General features: G+C 38.6%; 1 protein-coding gene across 1 annotated transcript in view; it reads right to left on the reverse strand.

Annotated features, from left to right (window-relative positions):
* The window catches only part of mus312 (mutagen-sensitive 312), a 65,062-nt gene extending 44,768 nt beyond the window's left edge, over nt 1-20,294 (reverse strand). The window contains 2 exon segments of the mRNA XM_067081159.1: nt 9,672-10,368; nt 20,032-20,294. Coding sequence (XP_066937260.1) covers nt 9,672-9,802 — 131 coding nt within the window. The 5' untranslated portion in view covers nt 9,803-10,368; nt 20,032-20,294.
* Between the last annotated feature and the right edge of the window lie 2,298 nt (nt 20,295-22,592).

Genomic DNA, 22,592 nt, shown 5'->3' on the forward strand with positions numbered 1-22,592 from the left:
ATATCTAAACAGTCTTTCATGAAGTGACTCTAAAGACTGTGCCATTACATTACCCCATGGCTATGCAAATGGTTAACTCAAGATTTGGTGAAAATTCTGGTGATTTTGTACGTATCTCCAAATACTTCTAGTGAAGCTGAAAAGTGGTGATAAGCAGGTTTTCCTACTATACTGTAAAGGGCACTTTGTCATCAGCAGGTTATAACCTCATAATGACTGAATACAATAGCTAACACATCAAACAATATATTAATATGACAGCAATGGTCACATGATCAAAGCACACCACTTGCTGAAAATTATCTACAGAAGCTACTGTCAAGTAGTCTGAAAACAATTTATACAACTTATGCCTACATATAACTCCCTCATACCTCAAAGGCCCATAAAAATAGTAAAAAGTTTAAACAGTCATTAAAAAATACAACAAATGAAACTGGAATGCTTCTTTAAAAATGATGAAAAATAATACATGACATTAAAAATAATTTACTCCCAGAGAACTGCAGAAAATATATCAAAAGGTTTCTAAGTGTACCTTCGGCCACTACCATACTTTTCATCCGTTCTTGATGTAAATCATCCATTTTAGAACAAACCTCATAGGTGAGCACCACTAGTCTAAAAACATCTCATTGGCCTCTATACAATTTTATATTAAGTAATAATTCAACATACTGTGATATGGTTATCAAAAACATGACAGCCTAATTTCTCATATTAAAAAAAATGGCAAAGGCATCTTTTGCTGGAACCCAGTAAAAATTACTTGTTTATTTTCTATGACGCGACAAAAAGCCAATTTAAAATCTGTAAAACTAATGGATGACTGAACTGAAATTTTTCATAATGAAAACACTGCACTCAAAGAATTATTATAAATAATAAAATTTATCTCATCACAACTCACTAATGCCTTCAAAACTATGAATACAACATGCCTTTACATATGGCACCACCCAGTTATATTTAGACTACAGCTAACACAAATGACGTGTCCTCTTAATAAATGACAAAAACTGAATTGAGACAAAGTCAAAGAAGTTGGACTGTTATATTGTACGTAATACCTCCCTCGAAGACAGCTCTGCTTGGTAACAAATCTTTGCATTCACAGGTTGCATTGATTTTATCACTTTTATAAATATATGAGGCCTTACAAACAATACCTAACCTTTGTGTGGGATTTGCTGAAACTTTCATTAGATGTTTCTCAAAAATTAGATGTCAAAAGTTACGCCTAGAATAGTTAAAGCTTCAGACTCATTCAGCAAAGTTCCATTCACTGAAGGAAGAATGTCTCCTAATTTTCAATTTAATACCATTCTGTATTGAACCTTATCTTCTATGGGCATCGCAGTTATGGGCACTCAGCATACTGTCTTGTTAGCGTGGATTTACATACAGATAAACTACTGCACCACATAACTTTGCTTTGATTCAGTAGGACCAACCAAATATTCAGTATAAAGAAAAGTCTCCTTCTCTATCAGGGTGAGATCCACCTCAAAAAGAATAAGACCCCAATACCTTTTACCCCTTATTAAAACTGCAGTTTGCATTACTTTAGTCTTTCCTTTTTGTTAATTTTTCTGGAAGCATATGTGTTGCTCTCTTTTCTAACAATTTTATACTGCTTAGCAATTCTCTTGTGGTTAATTTTCTTCCACAGTTATTATAAAAATGTAAATTTTTGTAAATAATGCCAATTGCTTGTTACCTGGCCCTGCTCGTTTACATTACTATGTTGGTACCAAAACTGAAGGTAGACCTTAGTGGTTTTACCTAAATTACGTTTTACTGCCTAAGAAATATTGGAGCTTTCCTAGATAGTGACCCCCAAGGGTTTTCAGGGGGTCGTTATCTCAGACTAATATATCTTGGGGTCATTATCTTTATGATATTTACAGTCTTTTGCTGATGTTTTTATGGTAATCCCCAACGAGCTTGTACTAAGCACGCCGCAGAGGTAGATACATACCAGGTTAAAACCTGTGGGGGTCACTATCTAGGGAAAAATCCAAAATATTGATACAACAGAAGCCTTAACTACTTATCTTTGATGGTTTACAGTGTTCCTCTATGTCAAATGCCCATTACAGTACTAAAGGGTTTTCAGGCCTAGCCAAAATAGGCTTTTGCTAGTATCAGACTCTACTAATAAACCTTTATGGTAGGCAGTTAAATTTTAGAAAGTAAATACTGTATGTAAATACTGTAGTTCGTACTTGTAAAAAAAAAAAATGTGTATTATACCACCTAACATAAGCATGATCACAGGAGACAGCACATGCCTTATCACAAACAATTCAATTTTTTTTATTTGTTTTTTGTATAGAAACCCATTACTTGATGACAGCCTGAATAGCTCTTTAGATGGAACAACTTTGGTATCCAGATTTTCTTGGGTAGAAAATACTTTTCTGTAGAGGTACTGTGTTACCACTGCTGTTGACTGAGAAAAGCGCATCTAATGGGAGTCTTGAGTCTAAAGCCATGTCCACACTAGCGGGCACTGTCTGACAGGCAAACATTGTTCCCATAACCCATTCCACTATACTGACCGACCTAGTATGGAACCAGAACGATGCAATTGTCTGGTAACACTGCTTCAGAAGTGAGAGAAAATATAAAGAGCTGGAAGTGCCCGACGGGCATACCCACTAGTGTGGACAGGACATTAGGGACCATGACTGGGCAAGGGTCTAATTGGTAAGATCACAGTTTGTAATTAGCTTTTAGCTTTCACTTTACCATAGAAAATCTATACCTAACAGTCAGAGGATAGCTTAATAAGGTTGTCTTCCTCACCACCACCCTCCAACTCCTCTTTAGACTATGATGCAACTCGATCTGCAGCCACTGCTGGACACACAGGGTATACTAATCCTTTAAGACTTAAATATTTCCTTTCGCATCTCAAATTTGTTAAAATTGCAAGGGGAACTCCACGTAGCCATATTCAAAACTCTATTAATACTTACATTTGACTTACAAGCCACTGAGGTTTGAATGGCTTTGACTATAAGAGCAGATGCCATAGACTCCAAGGTGGAAGCATATTTATATAAAATAAACTTAGCCTACAGGACACTGATTTTCAAAACCTCCACCTCCCACTAAATGCAGCTGGTAGATAAAACAATTGTGAACCACCCTTTCTAAACTATTTGATTCTTTTGAGGTAATACCTCACAACTGACATGGCATAAGGCAAGGTCTCCTTGGTTAAAGCAGACGAACTGCTAAGAACTGAAAAGTAAACACAGATGTTGGCAGAAGGAAAGCATTAGATGTTTGTGTTTTGGCCACACTAAGCCAGTTTTCAGAATGGGAAACTAGGCTAGTGTGGGCAAGAAGCAGTCTCCAGCATCAATTCCTTCAAGGAAGACTATGGGAAGGGCTCATAAATATCACTGAGTCTCTTAAGCACCAACAGTTTCAAACATCAGGGTGAAGACTATCTTTCAAAATGTCAACAGACATTCAAGGTTAACAGAATAGGATTAGTCACTCAGCCTTTGTATACCTGGGACAGAGCCAATCTGCATCCTTTTAATGCAGACAGACAACTCCTTTGAACTCTTTTCAAGGACAGCTGAAGTTCAGCCACTGCAAAAACAGTAGCCTGGAAAGGATAAACCCTTAATTGAACTGCAACAATTACAGAACATGTGCCCTTTGGATTGGTACAATCAATTCCTTTTCTGTTCTGGAAATAGCCTCTGCAAAATGATGAAATTCTTCCTCGAGATGTTGCTTGATAACCTATAAGCCTATAAGAAAAGGTTGGAGTTTCTGGCAAGCAACTGACATGGAATTGCCCTAGAGGCTTTAGTTCTGTGATGGAAGAGTTTTTGGAAGACCTTCCAGGAGGTTTAGAAGGTAAAGAAACTAAGCTCACTGTGGCCACAACAGTTCTATTAGGTTATTAAGACATTTACCAGTGTTTCCAGTTGATCCTGAACTGTACTGATTTATCTGATATGGAAGAAAGACGGAAAAAATATGAACCTCCTTGTTGACCCACAGAATCATAAAGGCAATTACCTGTCTGCCATGGCCCCTGATCTGATTTTTGGTGCTCATACCAAACCAATCAACTAATGGCGTGCCCAACAGCTTTCCTTCACCTCTCTGTAAAGGAACCACTCTCTTGACAGACCTGGGTCCCTCTGACTAGGGAAACTTTCCAGAATTTTGTTTCCCTGGCAAACCTTTTAATAAGGGTGACACTTCTTTCCACTACTCAAAGAAATATCTCCACTGTTATCTGGCAGAGAGAGGGACATTTGTACTTCCTTTTTTACTTTTTTGTTGGGCAAGTGGGTTTCGTTCTCAGATAGCATTCTGCTGGACGCGAGTTCGAATCTTCGACCGGCCAGTGAAGAAGAAGAGGAATTTATTTCTGGTGATAGATATTCATTTCTCGCTATAATGTGGTTCGGATTCCACAATAAGCTGTAGGTCCTGTTGCTAGGTAACCAACTGGTTCTTAGCCATGTAAAATAAATCCAATCCTTCGGGCCAGCCCTAGAAGAGCTGTTAATCAGCTCAGAGTTCTGGTTAAACTAAGATATACTTAACTTATTTTTTCCTTCATTGTGTTTGTGTTATTATGGTGAATCTGTTTGGTACTCCTAAAATTCAACGAGACAAGCAAAGGGGCTCACGTTTAATGTAACAGTATAGTTTATAGTCATCAGTTTGCTAAATTTATTCACTCAATGTGCTCCCCAGCATTTACACAGTACAGGCAGTCCTCGGTTATCGGCGGGGGTTCCATTCTGGGGGTGTGATGATAACTGAAAATCGCCACTAACTGAAAATCGGCGATTTTCGGGCTTATCAGCACTGAAAAGTGCCGATTTTCAGTTATCGGCGCCTCTGTTAGGTATGTATTGGCGCCAATACCCAATTATCGGCGCCGATAAGCGGAAATCAGTGATTTTCGGCGCTGAAAATTGACGATTTTCGTCACTAGACAAGCCCCATAAAACCAGATCGCCATTAACCGAGCCCGCCGTTAACTGGGGACTGCCTGTAACATAGGTACGTTATTTAGAAATAAAGCAAAAAGCCAAGCTATTCATGTGGGACAAAGAACTACCTCTTGTTAGGGTAATCATCTATAGACTTAATAGCATTTATAACTCAGGGTCCATCCAAAGTAATTTGCTTACCTTTATGTTCAAGTTTTGCTAAAGAGTAGGTTTGATTTCCCTGGTTTACAGCCAATTTGTATTGTTACCATTCAGGAGTAAATGGATACTTGATTGAAGATCACTCTTTGATGTGTTTTTGAGTTAATATTGTATTTTAAACTTATAGTCTGTGGAAAATCATATTTTGATATCACTATTAAATAGTTTAATAAGACCAGTAAGCTAACATTCAGGGTCAGCAAAAAGGGTTTGTTTGTAATAAATTATTAGATCCCATTAAATAAACAACTGATCAGATCCCATTAAATAAATAAGTCCTTAAAAAGTAGCAATGAGACAAATTTAAAATGTTGAAATTTGACAACATTTCTTTCTATGACTTGTTCACAGCACTTAAGATGTCCATTGCTGGTTGTAAACTGAATAATCCAATAAAATATGCTCAACTGTAAGTGTTGCTCTCCATCTAGTGGATTCTTAGATAAGGTCAAGAAAGTTATTCATCCAAGTCCCAGAGGTCAGATGAGTTTGAACATTTCAGAGATGAGATATTTCAGTGTGGTGCTCTCTCAGGAACAAAAAACACAAATCAAATCAAAATTGTGATTGCTCTACTTTATTTTTTATCAGATTCATCATTCCTCAAAGATGGCCTGCTTGAACAGGGATCTCACCCATGTCAGCATTTATATCAATTTCATAAAATTTGTGGAATGAAAACTTAATCTTTTAGGATATGATCTTTAGGACAATAACACTGAAAGGCTTCTAAAGCACTACCAATCACTGAAAATTACACATTAATAATCTTACATATTTAAGAGAGTTCTGCTGTGAAAACTGAAGCATATTTGGAAGCATATTTGGGCAAAGAGAATAGGCTTGTCCTATTAGATGATACTGAAGCCATCAGTCTAAACTGTATAATAAGGGCTTTTATGTTTTATAAGTACTACTGTGTGCTATTTATGATGTTCTGGAGGAAACGTTATAGTAATTACACTTACTGACTCAAGAATTCTGTTGAGTCTAAATGATAAAGGTAAACTTGTGACAATTTACTGTAATTGCTGGATACAGATTTGTTCTGTCAAAACCATCTTTACCTGGTAACGTCTGTACTGCCTGTAATGTTAGAAACAAAGCCTCGTTATACTATAAGGTTGTAACAGTGTATAGTATATATTAAATTTTATTTTTTAACTACAATATTTAAGATGTTCCCCTTTGATAAATTACTCCTTTGATACACTGTAAAAGTACAGTACAGTGTTTCATAAAAAAAAAAAAAAATTCCCTATTGTAAAATTTTAATATAATGACTAGACTGGTCACATGGCTTAAAACACGATTCCTGCCAGACAGACTTCAATACTGTATTCTCTTCCTGTCTGCTGTAAGAAAAGGCGGAAGCTCTTGGCGATGACTTCAATTAATAAGTCTTCGGGGTAAAGGGAGGAGGAAGGTAAACTGTATGTGTCTTGGCCTAAACTTAACAGTGATTATGTCAAGAATAGTACACTTTGAAAATTTCTATATTTTTGTATTACTCTGTGCATTTCTTAAAAGGGTTATATACACACATTTTGTTCAATATTCTATGTGACATGGAGGATGTTCAACCACACTGGGTGAAGAAATTGTAAATTTAGGACAGATGGCTGGATGTATAAAATTTAAGGGCGTAGCCCAAGCTCCTGGGACCCTAAGGTCATTCTGCACTAAATACCACAAAATGGTGAGATGACATGTTTTAAAACAATGAATACTTTAAAAACATTCTTTTCACTGGGCTTTCAATAATTATTCACGTTCCCTTCTCTAGTCATTCCTGCCACTTACGGCTGCTACATAAATAAAAATAACTAAATGAAAAATGAAGAGAAATTAAATTAGGAAAATGATGACATGGGTGGCCTACAATTGTAGTCACTGAAACATGACCCTAGACTTTACACATCAAATCCCATTTGATACAGAATCTCATGGTGGACAATTAGTTACGACTGAACATAATCCAACCATATTTTATCACTGAGGTAGAAAGCATCAAATAACTTACGCTTCTTGGGCAACATAATACCTGGGCCTAAATAAAGAGTATGCTCAGCTTTATAGGCTGTTTCTCATCTTAATTATTTACTGCACAAGTGACATTATCTCAAACCACTTTACATGTTACAATCACTTTTATAACCTATACAATGTAACAAAAGCCACAAAATACAAAGGGCAATAATGACACTATATGGATACAAATTTCCCAAATACCTTTCCCATGGTTAAGTAATATGAATGGCTTGGACAAGAAAAAATATTAAGTGCATGCTAACCACCTGACAAAGTGTTACTAGCTAGAGCATTAAAAAAAACATGGTTACCCCTTACCAATTCATAATCAAATTGTGAGCACACTTTCTTGTCACTGATAGCACTTCATCATAGCAAATCACAACCCAGACCTTGTGGCTTTATCTCATGTCAGGTTCGGTCGTTTCTTTGCGGGAATGATGTTAAAGTAGTTTCCGTTTCTCCTTCCCTCCAGTGTTTTCGTCAGATTGGCGAGTTTTCGTCTGTCACGGTGTGAGTGACAGCGGCAGTCAGGTTTTGGGTGGCAGACAGATCGGTTCTTGGCGACACTCAGCCAAGAAGGCAGCAGCAGCAGCATGTTTTGATAGAGCAGCGGGAAGTCACTTTGTTTGGTAGCAGGGGTTATGGACCTGTTTACTTCGGCGGGAGGATGAGGTCCTCTACATGTGTGATTTGACTTCTGGAGTAGCAGCGAGAGGATATTTCAACGGTAAAAGACCATCTCGACGAGTCGGCGAGTTCATCTGTGCTGAGGCTAATTGCTGTGTTCGATGAATCACCGATTACGTCTTCTGTTTATCCTGGTTGGCGGCAAAAGACTGCCTCGACAATTCTTTGGAATTTGATTTTGTTTTAAACTACCTTGGTGATATGTCACCATTATTGTTTGCTGCCTATCTTTGTATTTTATAATGATTTAATTGACCATGTTATGATTGTCTATTTCATTATTATTTAGTGGTGTAGAGCAAGTGTATGGCTCTGGAAATTTGCTGTTTACATTTACAGTATGTATTGAGTTTGATGTTTACTGATTTTTGACTACTGCTGTTAAGCATTTATTTGCATTTATAACTGTTGATTCTGTCTTTTGACTAATTTAAATTTAATGGTCACTTGTTTCTGCTTAAATGTTATGTTAATGACCATTTATTGTCTTTTTGCTACCTAAAACCTGAACTCAGTTGTAAATATGTAAATTTGTATGTAATAAATTAGACTTAAGGTATTTTTGGCATTTATTTTGCACCCTCCTCTGGCTTGTCCCTGGTCCCTCCAGCCATTCCAGTCCCATATGAGTAATTTTGTGTAATGGAACCTGTAGAACAAAAAGTGGTTCATAACACTCAGCAAATCTCTATCCAGCACTTGTGATTCTTTGCCAAAATCATACCAGGACAGACTTAATTCAATGATGTAAAGGAGGAAGAATGACAACAGATGGAGAAGCTCTTCTGTTATGTGTACCAGCCCAGAGAGCGACAGGATAGTTTTCTTTAAATAGAGCGACTGGATAGTTTTCTTTAAATAGAAATTCAGCAGCTGCTAATTATGGCTTTGAAATCATCAAGTAAAAGTAAACAAAGAGATTCCTCTATTGCAGCAAAAGTAATTTATGAGAATATTTTGTTGCATGCAAGTACCACATTCTTTATGACTTATAGAGATAAAAAAAAAAATAATGATAGATATAGATATTAAAAGTATAAAGGTTTATGGTGAAATAAAACATTCCCCTGTTTGTGAGTACCAGCAGAATAGTCTCTACAACAACCTCTACTGACAGTCATATGAAGCAGCACTAGTAGCTGTGATGTGGACAGAATATTTTTCTCAAGGTACAATTAAATGTTTTAAAGGTATTGATTTGACTGACCAGAAACTTTGTGACAGGTCACAGCATAAAAATTTTAGTATGCTAACTACTTGTACATTCAAGATGCAATACACTAAAAGAAATATATATACATATATGTCTTCTGCAAACTATGAGTGAAGAAATAACCGATGCAGTGGAAAGGTTTTCTTATAATTGTGTACAGTACAATACTAAAAAGGTTTTCTATATGGTACGAATTTTTAACTAACACCCTTAATCATAGCATTGATGATAAAGGCTGCAATTTGGTATGTTTGATGTTTGGAGGGTGGATGATCAACATACCAATTTGCAGCCCTCTAGCCTCAGTAGTTTTTAAGATCTGAGGGCAGACAGAAAAAGTGCGGATGGACAGACAAAGCCATCTCAACAGTTTTCTTTTACAGAAAACTAAAATGCATTAAATTTGTAGCTCCTGTGCTTGAATCACTACATCCATAACCTTACTACTTTAACAATTCAAGGACCCGAAAAGGTTGTGTTACCAGCCATCAATGCTCCACTTAACTCCAAGAATAATAAAGAAATTAAGTTACCTGAACACTGTCGATATATCTTCAAAATCATCCGTAATATCGTGCAATGCAGTGGCCAACTGAGACTGTGAACTATCTTCATTTTTCCTTTTCCGCGAGAGACGACCACTAGTTCCCCTACTGGCACTCATCTTGGGGATTGTGTTTTTAGTTTAGTTTATCCTTTATTTACACCTGTACAAGTCCATAAAAACTATACACTATCCATTCCATATATACACCATGTGCTACTTGAGGCTTAGGCAGGACCTCAACATGATCAGATAGTCTTTACCATAAAGCAACATATGTCCAGGATATATGTGAACCATATGGGCAACAAATGGAATAATCAACTGTGAAAAACGTAACAATGCCATATGGTGTAAAAAAACTCTCATCAGCCAGTATTTAACTCTTGTTGTATAATGAAACGAGTAGAAAAAATCTGGCGTTTTCACTATCTTTGTCTGCTGCATGGTATATTCTGCGAATGAAATGGCAATCTTCAAAGATGCTCAAGTAATTTTTCATGTTGTTCAGACTCTTTCTTGATTAGTTTTCAGATTCTGGTTCTTTTTCATTTTGTTCCTGAAGACGGTATGCAGCCCCAGTCAAACTTTCTTGAACTAAAAGGCGCCTGAGCTCAAACTCTTCAGTGTTTTTCTTACCAAACTCTTCAAGTTTATTTAGCACTAACTGGGTAGAGGGGAGGAAACTGAAAAGAAAAACCACTATTAATTCAGTTCTACCCCTGACAGCCTAACGATCATTCATCTTTAAAACTACCATGGTACTCGCAACAATGATTTTAATCACTGCAACTCTAGTCACACACACAGAAATGCACAAACACTAACAACAATTGTACACTGCAATGTTTAATAATTTGTTTAATAGCAAAGGTCACACTTTAATACCCAAAAGTAGAACAGACATTTAATTACTCCTGTAAACATTCTCAACTTCTTTGGATAACTTTAGTATTTCAAGTTTTCAGTTACGATGACAAAATAGGGACAGGTATGGCAAACCAAATCTACCTTTGTCACAGCAAAAACACGTAAAAGTACTTTTATGTTTCATAAACAAAAACCTCTCTACCTAAGTTAAACTGTCTAGTATGGAATGGTGTTATCTGAGAAAGGCATCATCGGCAGACAAAAGAAGTCTCAAGCCATATTCTTATCATCATTATAAAGTAAGGTAGTTCAACAACACCACCAAATCACATTTCTACCATTTTATAATGCTCGCTTGGACTTGCTGAGGAAGGTACATCCAGCTGAATAAGTTTAGATTTATGGGACATAAGTTATCTAAATGTTTACATACAAACAATGCACAAAATTTTTTTGTGCTACTTACCATTATTATTACTGTCAACCACTACGAACATTCAATACGAAAGAAGCCTTTAAAAACCTGAGATCGACTTCTTGGAATTTATCACCACATCCAAGTTGTGACACAGTTTGAGGAGACAACCTCTCATTAGATACCTCAATGACATATCCTGTGTGAATGGGCTCAGGCTGAAACCAGTGTGAACACTCACATGAAACAGTGGCCGGAACTGAAAGATCCCCCCCACCCCCTGGGTAAAGCAGAGGTACTTTCAAAAAGACTGATGGATGGGTATTTGAAAATAAGCATCCTTTAGGTCCACTGAAAGCATGGAATCTAACACTCAAAAAAAAGTTTCCATCTTGAACCAGGCCTGACAAATGAACCAGTTAAACAACTTTTTGCTTTCTCTACTAAGAACACACAGCTTGAAATGCCATTAGGCCGACTATGCACGACTTCTATTATGCCCTTCCTCAGCATCACGTTCACCTCCTCCCAAAGGGTGAGGTCCTCTGGGCTGGGAATGTACCTATGGAACTAGACTGGATTGAAAGTGAGGGGTGGTGGGTACTCGAAAAGTAGTACGTATCCTTCCCACAGGACATCCACTACCCAGGTCTCCGTTCCGTGTTGCTGCTATGTTGCCCAACAGATCAACAATACCCTCACCATCGGCAGCAAGCCTTGCCTCGCTTCCAAGACTGAACAGGGGGCTGCAAGGGGCGCAACCCCGCACCTCTCCTACTAGGGCAAAAGAAGGCAGGATTTCTCAACAAGGGGCAGAGGAAGTCTGGGACTTTCTCTGACCCAACAAGGAAGGGCCAGCCTCACCCAAAGGCTGGGCTGCAGTACCTCATGAAGACCAAGAGGTCTTTTATGACACTGCCTGATGGGAGCTAGTCATTATTCTTGACTCTATGCCTGTCCCCATGGCCTCCACCTCACTCTGAGGAAAGAGGGAGGCAGATCCCAGCGCCAGTCCATTCAAGTGCCAAAGCCAACTCTGGTCCAACATACTGAGAGAGCTGAGGCAAAATAGCATCTCACCTCTTCAACACCAGATTTGACCATAGGTTGGTTGTCTAATGGGCAAGGAAAGTGATCACCCCACCTCCAAACAGCAACAGTCTCTAAAGTGTGTTACCATGGCAGTCGACTCCAGTGCTGCAGACCCATCTGCAAAACGAGACTCCCTCCGCGCAGAGACAATCAAGTGCTAACACAGGACAGACGAGTCAAGTTGGGTCCGCCTGTTTGGTCAGCAGTATACCCTCAGATGGAACATAATACTTCCTCTGGTAAGCAAGAGGCAAAAGTAGTACCTTACTAGACCAGCTGGACCTAACCAAATTGTCTTACCCAGAAACAAGCGAATTCACCCGGTCCTAAACCCTTCTAGCAAGTCTAGCCCACAGCAGGTCTATTGGGGTCTTGGGTTCCTTCTGGGGACCCATAAAGGACTCAATGGCCAAGGGCCTATCTGCAGAACAAGCCACAGTCTCTTTCTCTAAGTCACCAAAGTGATGAATTAACCTTATGGCCTCTACAAAATGCCTCTGTAACTTGGGGGTGTCCAAGACCTGGAGTAGAGGACCCTCAGGTCCCTCTGGTACCCAATCCTCTCCAGTTACTCCCTTAGCAGTTGAGGGAAACTCACCAAACCCCCTGGAGATCTAACCACTCAGGCATAAGACCTGTCTGGCCATGAGGACAGCACCAGGAATGTATGCTTCCTTAGTAGGAGTGGGCTGGGATGGGATCAAGGACAGTCTCTGTCCCGGCCCTAAGACTCCTGGTAAACCCCAAAGAGGTGGAGGTGACAGCCTGGCAAAGACTGAAACCTTGCTAGGTAAGCGAAGCTATGGGCGATCATTAACCCACTCAGACAACATCGCATGGGTTGGGGAAAGCAGTCCCACTCATGTGAACATAAGCAGGTGTTATCCCTCAGTCATGCCCAGTTTTCCATGAAGCCATAGCTTCTACAGGCAGATGAGACTGATTGGGGGACCTCCTTTTGCTTGGCCTGGTAGATTGGGCCAGGCAGGCCAAATCACTATCCTGGGGGCACTGAACCACTCTCTTCGCAGAGAGGGAGGGGGTGAAGAAACACCTGCATACTCTCTTCATGTTCTCTGGCTGGGTAAATGTGAGACCTTTCTCTTTGTTCCAAGAGTGTCTGCCAGAGGAAAGCTCTCCCTCAGAGTGAAAGGAGGCTTCTCAAGAAATGCCAGAACAGGTGTCCTCTCCCCTTCAAAGGTTCTCCATCGAACATTCAATGGGAGTCAGCAAGGGGAAAACTGCTCCCTTAGGAGTAGTAACAGCAGGAGGAAGTTTTGCTGGTGGAAGGAAAATTACAAAGATGACCTTTATTGTCGCCCGCGGAGTAGAGGCAGTCCCCAGTTATCGTCAGGGTCAGTTATCGGTGATCCGGTTTTTCAGGGCTTGTCTAGCGACAATAATAACTAGATTTTCGGGGAAGATAGCCGGATTTTCAGCACCAATATTTGCTTATTGGTGCCAATAACCAGAGATCAGCCCCGATAAACACCTAATAGAGGTGATGATAACCACTTATCGGCACCGATAAGCACCGGAATCGTCGATTTCTGGTTATCGGTGATTTTTGGTTATCATCACGCCGTTGGGAACGGAACCCCCACCAATAACTGGGGACTGCCTGTAGTGAACTTCAATGACACAGAGGAGACTCTTATTTTCCTCTTCATAGCGAACTTCAACCACTGCTCAGATGGCCAGACACAAGACTCTGAACATGGACCATCCTTATTAAAAACATTCTCCTGCACGATGTACGCACAGTATGTGGGTTCACCTCCTTTAAAGAAAGGAACCTGTCACTCAGCGTGTCCTTCCCTAGGCAGTGCCTAAACATTGGGGGGTTCCCTCGGGAGGAAGGTGGAAGGCTGAGATGAGTGAAAATTGTCAATTTTCGTTGCTATACAAGCGCCGTAAACCGGAGCGCCGGTAACCGAGCCTGCAGATAACCGGGGACTGCCTGTATATAGCTTTTACTACCGCTGACGTGGAAATAAAAGCTATATTATGGAGAGATAAGGTTCATTTAAAAAAAAATTAAGTGGGGTTTATGTTATAACTGTCTCTGTGTCTAGAATCTTTTGTCCTTATGAATAGTTGACAGTTTTCTGTCATTAGCTATGGACATATTGGCACATGACGAATAGCCAATGGAGGATTTTATCTTGTTTCACTAAAGAGGGGGAAGATTTATATCTAAAACCTTAATTTCATGCCATTATTTCCCAAACAGCATGAGGCTTTAACCTAAAATTTTTTCAGTACAGTTGTATCGGGAACATACTAATTAACTGATTAAATGTCCACTGTTATGCCAATGGATGTACAGAAAAAGAACCTTTGATAAAAGAGAAGCCTGTTTCAGCAGGATCCAGCACAACAGAATATTAGCAGAACAAAAACATTTTTAATTAAGAGGTAATGTGGCAACTTTTCATTTTTCTTGTGGGACTGAAAATCAATAAATTGGCAAAAAAAAAACATATGGATATTTGTAACAAACTGTAACCTATTTGGTTTTTGTTACTATAGGAAGCTTTTAATTTAAAGCTATTGTCGTTATGACTATTGCAAGCATACTGTACACAATTATGCTACTTTAAATTTATATCTGTTTACACTTACCTCTTGACAACCGAACAGTGAATATTGTGAATAGCCTATTATCAGCCTAAATCAAAGCACCTCACGCTACCTTCATACCAGTGATATGTTTTTAGACTTTTCAATTGTCCACTAGTTTTCCTTTGCAAACACAATGCTGTCATATAACTGAGCAAATACCTTACTAAGATTTCCTTACTAATACAGGCTGTTCCCTGGTTATGGTGGGGGTTCCATTCCAGCGGCGTGCCGTAAGTTGGAAAACGCCATAACTCAGAGAGAGAGAGAGAGAGAGAGAGAGAGAGAGAGAGAGAGAGAGAGAGAGAGAGAGAGAGAGAGAGACTTATCATAAAGCTGGGGAAACAAGCAGATTTTTAAGCTTTGCCCTGGTATTAAACCAATTTTCTCCCATCCTTATAGGAGGGACCTCCTTATAGTGAACCCTCCAGGTGGCTACAGCTTCCTAAACCAGTTTTCTCACCTTGTTATAGTACCTACAGCTACGCCACTCACAATCCTAGTTACGGCACTTACAGCACTGTAATCCGGAACATCAGCTGTTACCCAGAACTGATTTTTTTATGAATATATTTGAAAAAGCACTGTAGGTCGGAGCCGCTGTAACCCCGAAGACTGCCTGTATTGGGGCTGTTGTGTCTGTAGACTATAAAGCATCCATGACTCTTGAATACCATGGATAAATTATCCTGACTTTCCTAACATTGCATTGTAGCCTACCTAAACTTTCCCAAGTTATCCATTTAAGAAATGATAGCAAATGCTAAACTTCCACAAAACCACATAGGCCTAGCCTAGACTTACACATATTTCTCTCAGTTGTCTAGCCTGATGATGTAGCCTACGCTTGGAAATGATGTTATCATCTTCACAGGGAAAACAGGTTTCTTTCTAAGTTATCAATTTTACATTAAACATAGCATTGAATATACTTATCACCCTTTTAGGCTAGACATGGACTAGCATAGCCCTAGGCTAGACATGGACTAGCGGATTTGCATAGCCTAGGCTACAAAACTAAGATTAATACGGGCAATCAAGCTGAAAACAACTCAATGCAGTTTAGCCTAAAGATCATCCTATTTATGAAAATAAATCATCTTACAGGTGACACCTGCTTAGACCAGGTGGGTTGAGGGATTCAAGAGGAGATGAAGGGAGATTAGTTATAAAAATTAGTAAGGGGGAAGGGCCTGTTATGGACCAAGTGGGTCACCATGCTGGTCTGTCGAAGCTTCTCCACCTTTCTCCACTTGAGCAGCACCTCCAAAATTTCATTGTTGTGTATGCTTAGATCTTTCTTCTGATGAAGGTTTCTCAACTTTTTCCCCAACAGGAACCAACTGGGGCACGGGAGATTGAGGAAGGGGATGGGGGTGAAGAGAAGGGCTCAACATGGGTTCCCTGGACATGTCTCTCTTCTGCTTGCTTCTCTCTCTCTCTCTCTCTCTCTCTCTCTCTCTCTCTCTCTCTCTCTCTCTCTCTCTCTCTCTCTCTCTCGCTTTCTTTTTTTTTTTTTATAGGTCCCGCTGGGGAGAAAGTCACCCCTCACATTCTACACATATGGAATCCTTTACACACTTACTTTCTCTACAAGAAATAGAAGCATAATGCCTGCCTACTGCCACTGGAGACAAAACTATTGTAGGCCTGTCCTTCCCTGCACAGTGATGAACCCTGAATTTTGCCTCCATACTTCCAATACATAACTAAAGTTCAAGTATGTGTCACACCTTTGTAGAACCTTATTTATGATCACACTAGCATTTATACAACACTACCTCACTGTTATATATCATAATCTCGTCACAAGATCAACCACAAGACACAAAAAGTACACACCAAAGGTCACTAGTATGTACATCATGCACAATATCCAATACATCTGAATGCAATCATGGCCAGAATCACAATGGGAAGGTAGGCTGGGAAAGTAGGCATCATGCCCTAGGCCTACCTGCATTGTTCTTAGTAAATGTAAAGCAGATAACCGCAAAATGATATACAGTAATTCATTAATATAATTTTTTACTGAAGAATGTATAAAAGGATGTACTTAATGCAGTACAGGTCAGGTAATTTGGGAAATATACCAGGATAATCTGAGGAATTTACTAAATCAAGAGAAATTTACCATCTTTTGCTTGTTTTTGCTTTCACCCCCATGGGGCTGGTCCTGAGCACGACACCCTGCAGAACTTTCTTACCGTCTCTGTAAATTTCTCAAATTATCTCACCTGTACTGCATTATATATACCATTTACATATTCTTCACTAATAAAAATATATTAGCCTAATAAACGATATCTTTGTGCAGCCGTCTCCTTCACATTTTCCTTGTTCTTTTGTATTCTCAGTTAGCATATGGCTATCTGCATAGCCTACAGTATACGCAGTAGGATGCCTCCATGTGAAAAGTGGAGGTTTGTACTCTGGTAGGAACAACTATAATTTAGTAAGAAGAAGTTATATCATCATTAACTATAAAAAATATTTAAAAGATTGGTAAAAGTTGAAACTAGGGTAAACGCTCGGGACATGAGACAATGCGACATTCCTCCACTATTTGGCCACTTCCAGAAAATGCATTCGAATGCACCCCCATCAGCATCAGTGAGACTTGTGGCCCCTCTACACAACGTGCCGAGACCTCTACGTTCCTATCAAAGTAACAGTTTTCTTCTAAATTATGAAATAATGGCATATTTCCAAATAAACAGAGGTTCGCTAAGATTTAGCCGTGCGTGGTGCTAACTTAGAAGCCATGACACTCAAAACTTTTACTTAAAACACTTTAAAAGTGGAGAGTGACGCCATCTTGATAGTTGCTGAGTCAGTTGCGTAAACAAACTGCCCATTTCCTATGTTAAATCTGCAAAATCTTTATACCCATAGACGCTGACACTGTTTCCTTGACATCAGTGGTACACGCTGGCACGTTTCGGGGCTTGGACGGGGAACTCTAGCGAATTTTCGGGACGCCAGAGCGCTAGATAATATTTAAAAAACTAGGCAGCTAAACACCAGAATAAGGTAATAAATTGAGTAAATGTATTACATGTTCATAATAATTCATTTGAAAATATTTGTTGTTGGAGCAAACCAGATTCCCGAGACAAATTTCAACGCTTTAGGTGTGAACATTATGATGTAACTATTTTTCGCGTTTTCCTATTTTTTCATCAATTAATATATATTACATAGTGTAATATATATATCACGTACACAGTGTAAGTTTTGTCAAATACAATGGTGTTTTAAGTGACAATTTTGGATTTAAAACCTTTATTTCAGTCGTGCATTTTGACGTCATGGCATCTTGACTCTCGTACCAGTTCTAGATAAATTGTCATACTCAACTTTCTTGCATTTTTGCCAAAGTGGAAATACTCATATGTACACAATACATGTCTCAGAAGTATACATAGTAATACTGACTTAAATAAATGAAAAGTCCTAACAACAAAATACTGTACTACATTTCTATTGTAAACAGTTCACTAATGCGTCGTCCACTATCGGATGTTTGTGGCAGCCAGATGTACTGTACAATAAGGCTGAAAAATTGTTCCCGCACAGTTTCACTACTTTGATGGAGTAAAGTACTGTAATCAAACAGTCTCACGTATTTTAAGTGGTATTGTGAGTGAATTAAGAACAAAATGTGCATAATTACAATCAAATAAGCACTGTGGAGCTTCAGTTGTGATGTACGTATGGATAAAACCACGGATTATAGGTAAAAATGTATTTCAATTCAACCACATGACAGACGGGAATTCCATGTCTCATATTTTCACTAGTATAGGCAACAAAATGTTATTGTATTGTGCTGATTACGACTAAAATCTTGAGTAATATCTATAAACATTACATATGTATGCAATTAGTGTCAGTAAACCGTTAAATGAGTGCTGGGAAGGATGTGTCCAATCACCATCCATTTTGTCACAGTACAGTATTAAGGAAGATGCCATATTGGATTCAAAATTGCCTTCAACACCTATTTTACAAAGACTTCACATGCTTATTTTAGTTTATTTAGCAGTTTCCTATAGCTCATTTTGTTAATGAAGCTTCAATCTTTTGAAATGTTTTCTCAGTTTTAATTTTTATGTTATTTCTCCAATTAAATATCGAGTGAAAAGCAAAAATTCTGCCACCCATGTGTCTCAACCCCGATCATTTACCCTACTTACGCAGCCTGGTTCCTGCTATTCGCCAACAGGGATATTTTCCACCTTTTGTCCATGTTTTTGTTAATGTTTTATATTTACCATTATTGTTTTATGTTTTATATTCATCCCCAAGGGGCTGGTGCTAAACACAGCGCCCATTTTGCACATAAACTGGAAGTTGCCAAACCTGGAAGGGTGCAGTGGGCTAGTAGCCTAGTTTCATATTTTATACTAGCCTAGTTTCACATTTTACTAACAGATTATAGCCTAGGTTATAGCCTAAGGTAAATCTAAGCCGGCTGTCCGCGGTGAGCTAGACTATGGCAGGTGACGTTTTCCTATGTTATTTTACTTGTTTTACAAGAATTTAAACTACACGACTTGAATTACCTAACGCGGGGTAGGTCTAAGCCGGCAGTCATGGCGAGCCACCACCCCCTCCATAGCTAATACAGCAAAATTGTAACCAGTAAACACCCTAAAAATACCAACCTAACGCATCGTAGGGATGTTTACTGTTTACAATCTTGCCGTATTAGCCATGGAGGGGGGTGGTGGGCTCGCCGCGGACTGCCGGCTTAGACCTACCCCGCGTTAGGTAATTCAAGTCGTGTAGTCTTCAAAGGTCAATTACAGTTTAGTTACAGCCGGCCGACAAAATATTACGCTAAATTCTTGTAAAGCAAGTAAAATAACATAGAAAAACGTCAATTGCCACAGTCTAGCTCACCGCGGACAGCCGGCTTAGAATTACCTAGCCTAATGAATCAGTGACGAACACAGCAAGACATCTACGCAAGTGACCCCGATGAAAAATTACTGGGATACCGAAAGGTGCGGCAAATGACCCCACACGCATCAACCCATGCCCATCATCAGTTAGGCCTAGGAACCTGGTTACAAACCTTCAACCACCTTAACATTTCTAGCTCACAAGGATGAGGTAGATTCAATCCTACATATAAAACGAACATCCATATCATCGCAAGACCAAAAATAACCCCTTGCAGGAGCACGTTCCACGGTACTATCCTAATACCGTTGACTAGCAAAAATCTTATGCTTACAATAACAGAAAAACTTATAAAAAAATATAATAACCACTTAGATAATAGTTTTCTAAAGGCATATAAACAACACTCCTTTAAAAACAGCAAACTCGTGTTACTTACTAGAAGCCGACTCCCACCAGACAGCTAACTCCCAAAAACGCAAATGAAATTAAATTTCGGAGGCGATGGAAAGGGGTGCCACGGATTCGACGATTATAATACGGGTCTTCCCTCGGATCAGTCATTTTATAACGGTGTAAACGGAGAATAAAGCCTTTCAAGCTGGTGTTTTCATATTATATAATAAAGCGAAATGGTTCTTGCAAGTGAGAGAGACAGATCACGACTTGTTTACTTTTCTGCGGCAAAGTTGTTCCAAATGCAGCCGCTCAGATGTAGAGTAGCTTTATAAATTAGTATTGTATCATATAAAACTACCCATTGTAAAACATTAAACGAGCAAAATTTCAACATTTATTAACCTTAGTTCATTTTATAGTATTTTTCAATATAATTTATTTATTAATTTATGTTATATATCGAACTTCATGGTTGAAATATTATTTTATCTGTGACACCCCTCTCATTTTCAAGGTCAACACCTTGGAGGGTATCAGGGTACGGTTATAATTGTTGGTTTGAACCAAGTTTGAACCGCACGTATAAGAGATGAGTTAAGTTAAATGGTAAGAATGTTCTATTATATTTATGCTGTCTAAATGTGGAAGCAAGGGAATAGAGTGGCTGCGAAAAAAAGATACAATACAAGCGTTAATAATCATGGGATATGTATTATTATTATTATTATTATTATTATTATTATTATTATTATTATTATTATTATTATTATTATTATTATTATTCCTGCAACCCCTGTTCGAAAAGCAGAATGCTACCAGCCTGAAGGCCCAGTAATGGCCCAATACGGAAGAAGAAATACAGGAGGATAAAATATTTGAGAAATAACAAATAAACAAACCAGAAATTAACCTCGCAAAAGTGACACATGTGCACCTGTTAAAAATGCGCCTTGTTTGAACACCTGAAGTTTCAACAGTTCAACTACACCCCCTAAGAAGACCATTCCAAAATCTGGTCACAGGCAGAATAAAATGAAATGGGCGTTTAAATTTTATGAGAAAACGGAAAAATATTGAAACTGGAGGTTGCTGGAAGTCATCAATAAGCACTGACTAATTTTATTGTAACGAAAAATGCGACGCAGCATAAACTTGGGAGAGGCACAACAAAGTGCTATAGTCCTTGTGTTAAAAATTGGATAAAAAGTCTATTAGTAAGAAAACGATAGCTGGTCTAATGAAAGTCACATTAATGTAAATGTAGAATAAAGAGTAAACTTCATGAAGAAGAAGTGAAGGGAAGGAAAACTATAAATAGATACAAGAAGGGTTACCGAGTTTGCGAATACATATGTTAAATATTACTGAGAATACTACAAAAAATTATTTCTTTTACATTGTTTTCAGTTTTATATATTGTTTTTCTATCTATGTCATTTTTTTCTTTTTAGTTTTTTGTAAAAGAAAACTATTGAGATGACTTTGTCTGTCCGTCCGCACTTTTCTGTCCGCACTTTTTCTGTCCGCCCTCAGATCTTAGAAACTACTGAAGCTAGAGGGCTGCAAACTGGGATGTTGATCATCCACCCTCCAATCATCAAACATACTAAATTGCAGCCCTCTAGCCACGGTAGTTTTTATTTTATTTAAGGTCAAAGTTAGCCATAATCGTGAGTCTGGCAACGTTATAGGACATGCCACCACTGGGCCGTGGCTGAAAGCTTCATGGGCCGCGGCTCATACAGAAAACTCAATTATACTGAAGAAACTTCAGCGCATTTTTTACTTGTTTATTGGAGGTTACCATATATTCATGACAATTACTAGGCTATACGTAGCCCAACAACCGGTAGCGTGTGGTTTGTGCTATGCATTTGTATCATCCAAACTGGTCTATATAGGCTGTCGGTATAAATAGCAATTCTAGCCTCTGCCTAGGTAGGCACAATTGAAAGATAATGTCTTTGCTGTAGCTGTCACTTATTATTATTATTATTATTATTATTATTATTATTATTATTATTATTATTATTATTCAGAAGATGAAACCCATTCTTATGGAACAAGCCCACAGAGGCCATTGACTTGAAATTCAAGCTTCCAAAGAGTATGGTGTTCATTAGGAAGAAGTGAGAGGTTGGAGACCAGTGAATCCTCACGTTCCAGGTTACTGCTTCTGTGCTCTAATGATATAATCTTCGTCATCCCTTTATGAAATTAATCTTTTATACCGCACATCCTCAACACCCTCTGCATTGCCTCACAATCGATTTTATTTTGAACTTCATCTAGGTCCGTCTACATTACATAAAACCTTTTTCCTTAACTTTCAAACTTCTCACACGGCTGCTCCATAACAAACATTCTATTCCCACACCCTCTTCCTTGTCTAAACTCACGCTGTTCTTCCCCATTAACCCTTCTGTCATCTTTCTTACTTTCTCAGTGAGAACCCTACCATACAACTTCACAGATAAATTAAAAAAAAAAAAACATTATTTCCCCATAAGTCTTACATTTTCATCTATCAATTTTACTCTTAAATAAAGAAACAATTATTATTCCTCTCAAACATTCGTTTGGAACTTTTTCCTCGTCCAG

This window comes from Macrobrachium rosenbergii, chromosome 37, assembly GCF_040412425.1.
Source record: "Macrobrachium rosenbergii isolate ZJJX-2024 chromosome 37, ASM4041242v1, whole genome shotgun sequence".
Classification (NCBI taxonomy): domain Eukaryota; kingdom Metazoa; phylum Arthropoda; class Malacostraca; order Decapoda; family Palaemonidae; genus Macrobrachium; species Macrobrachium rosenbergii.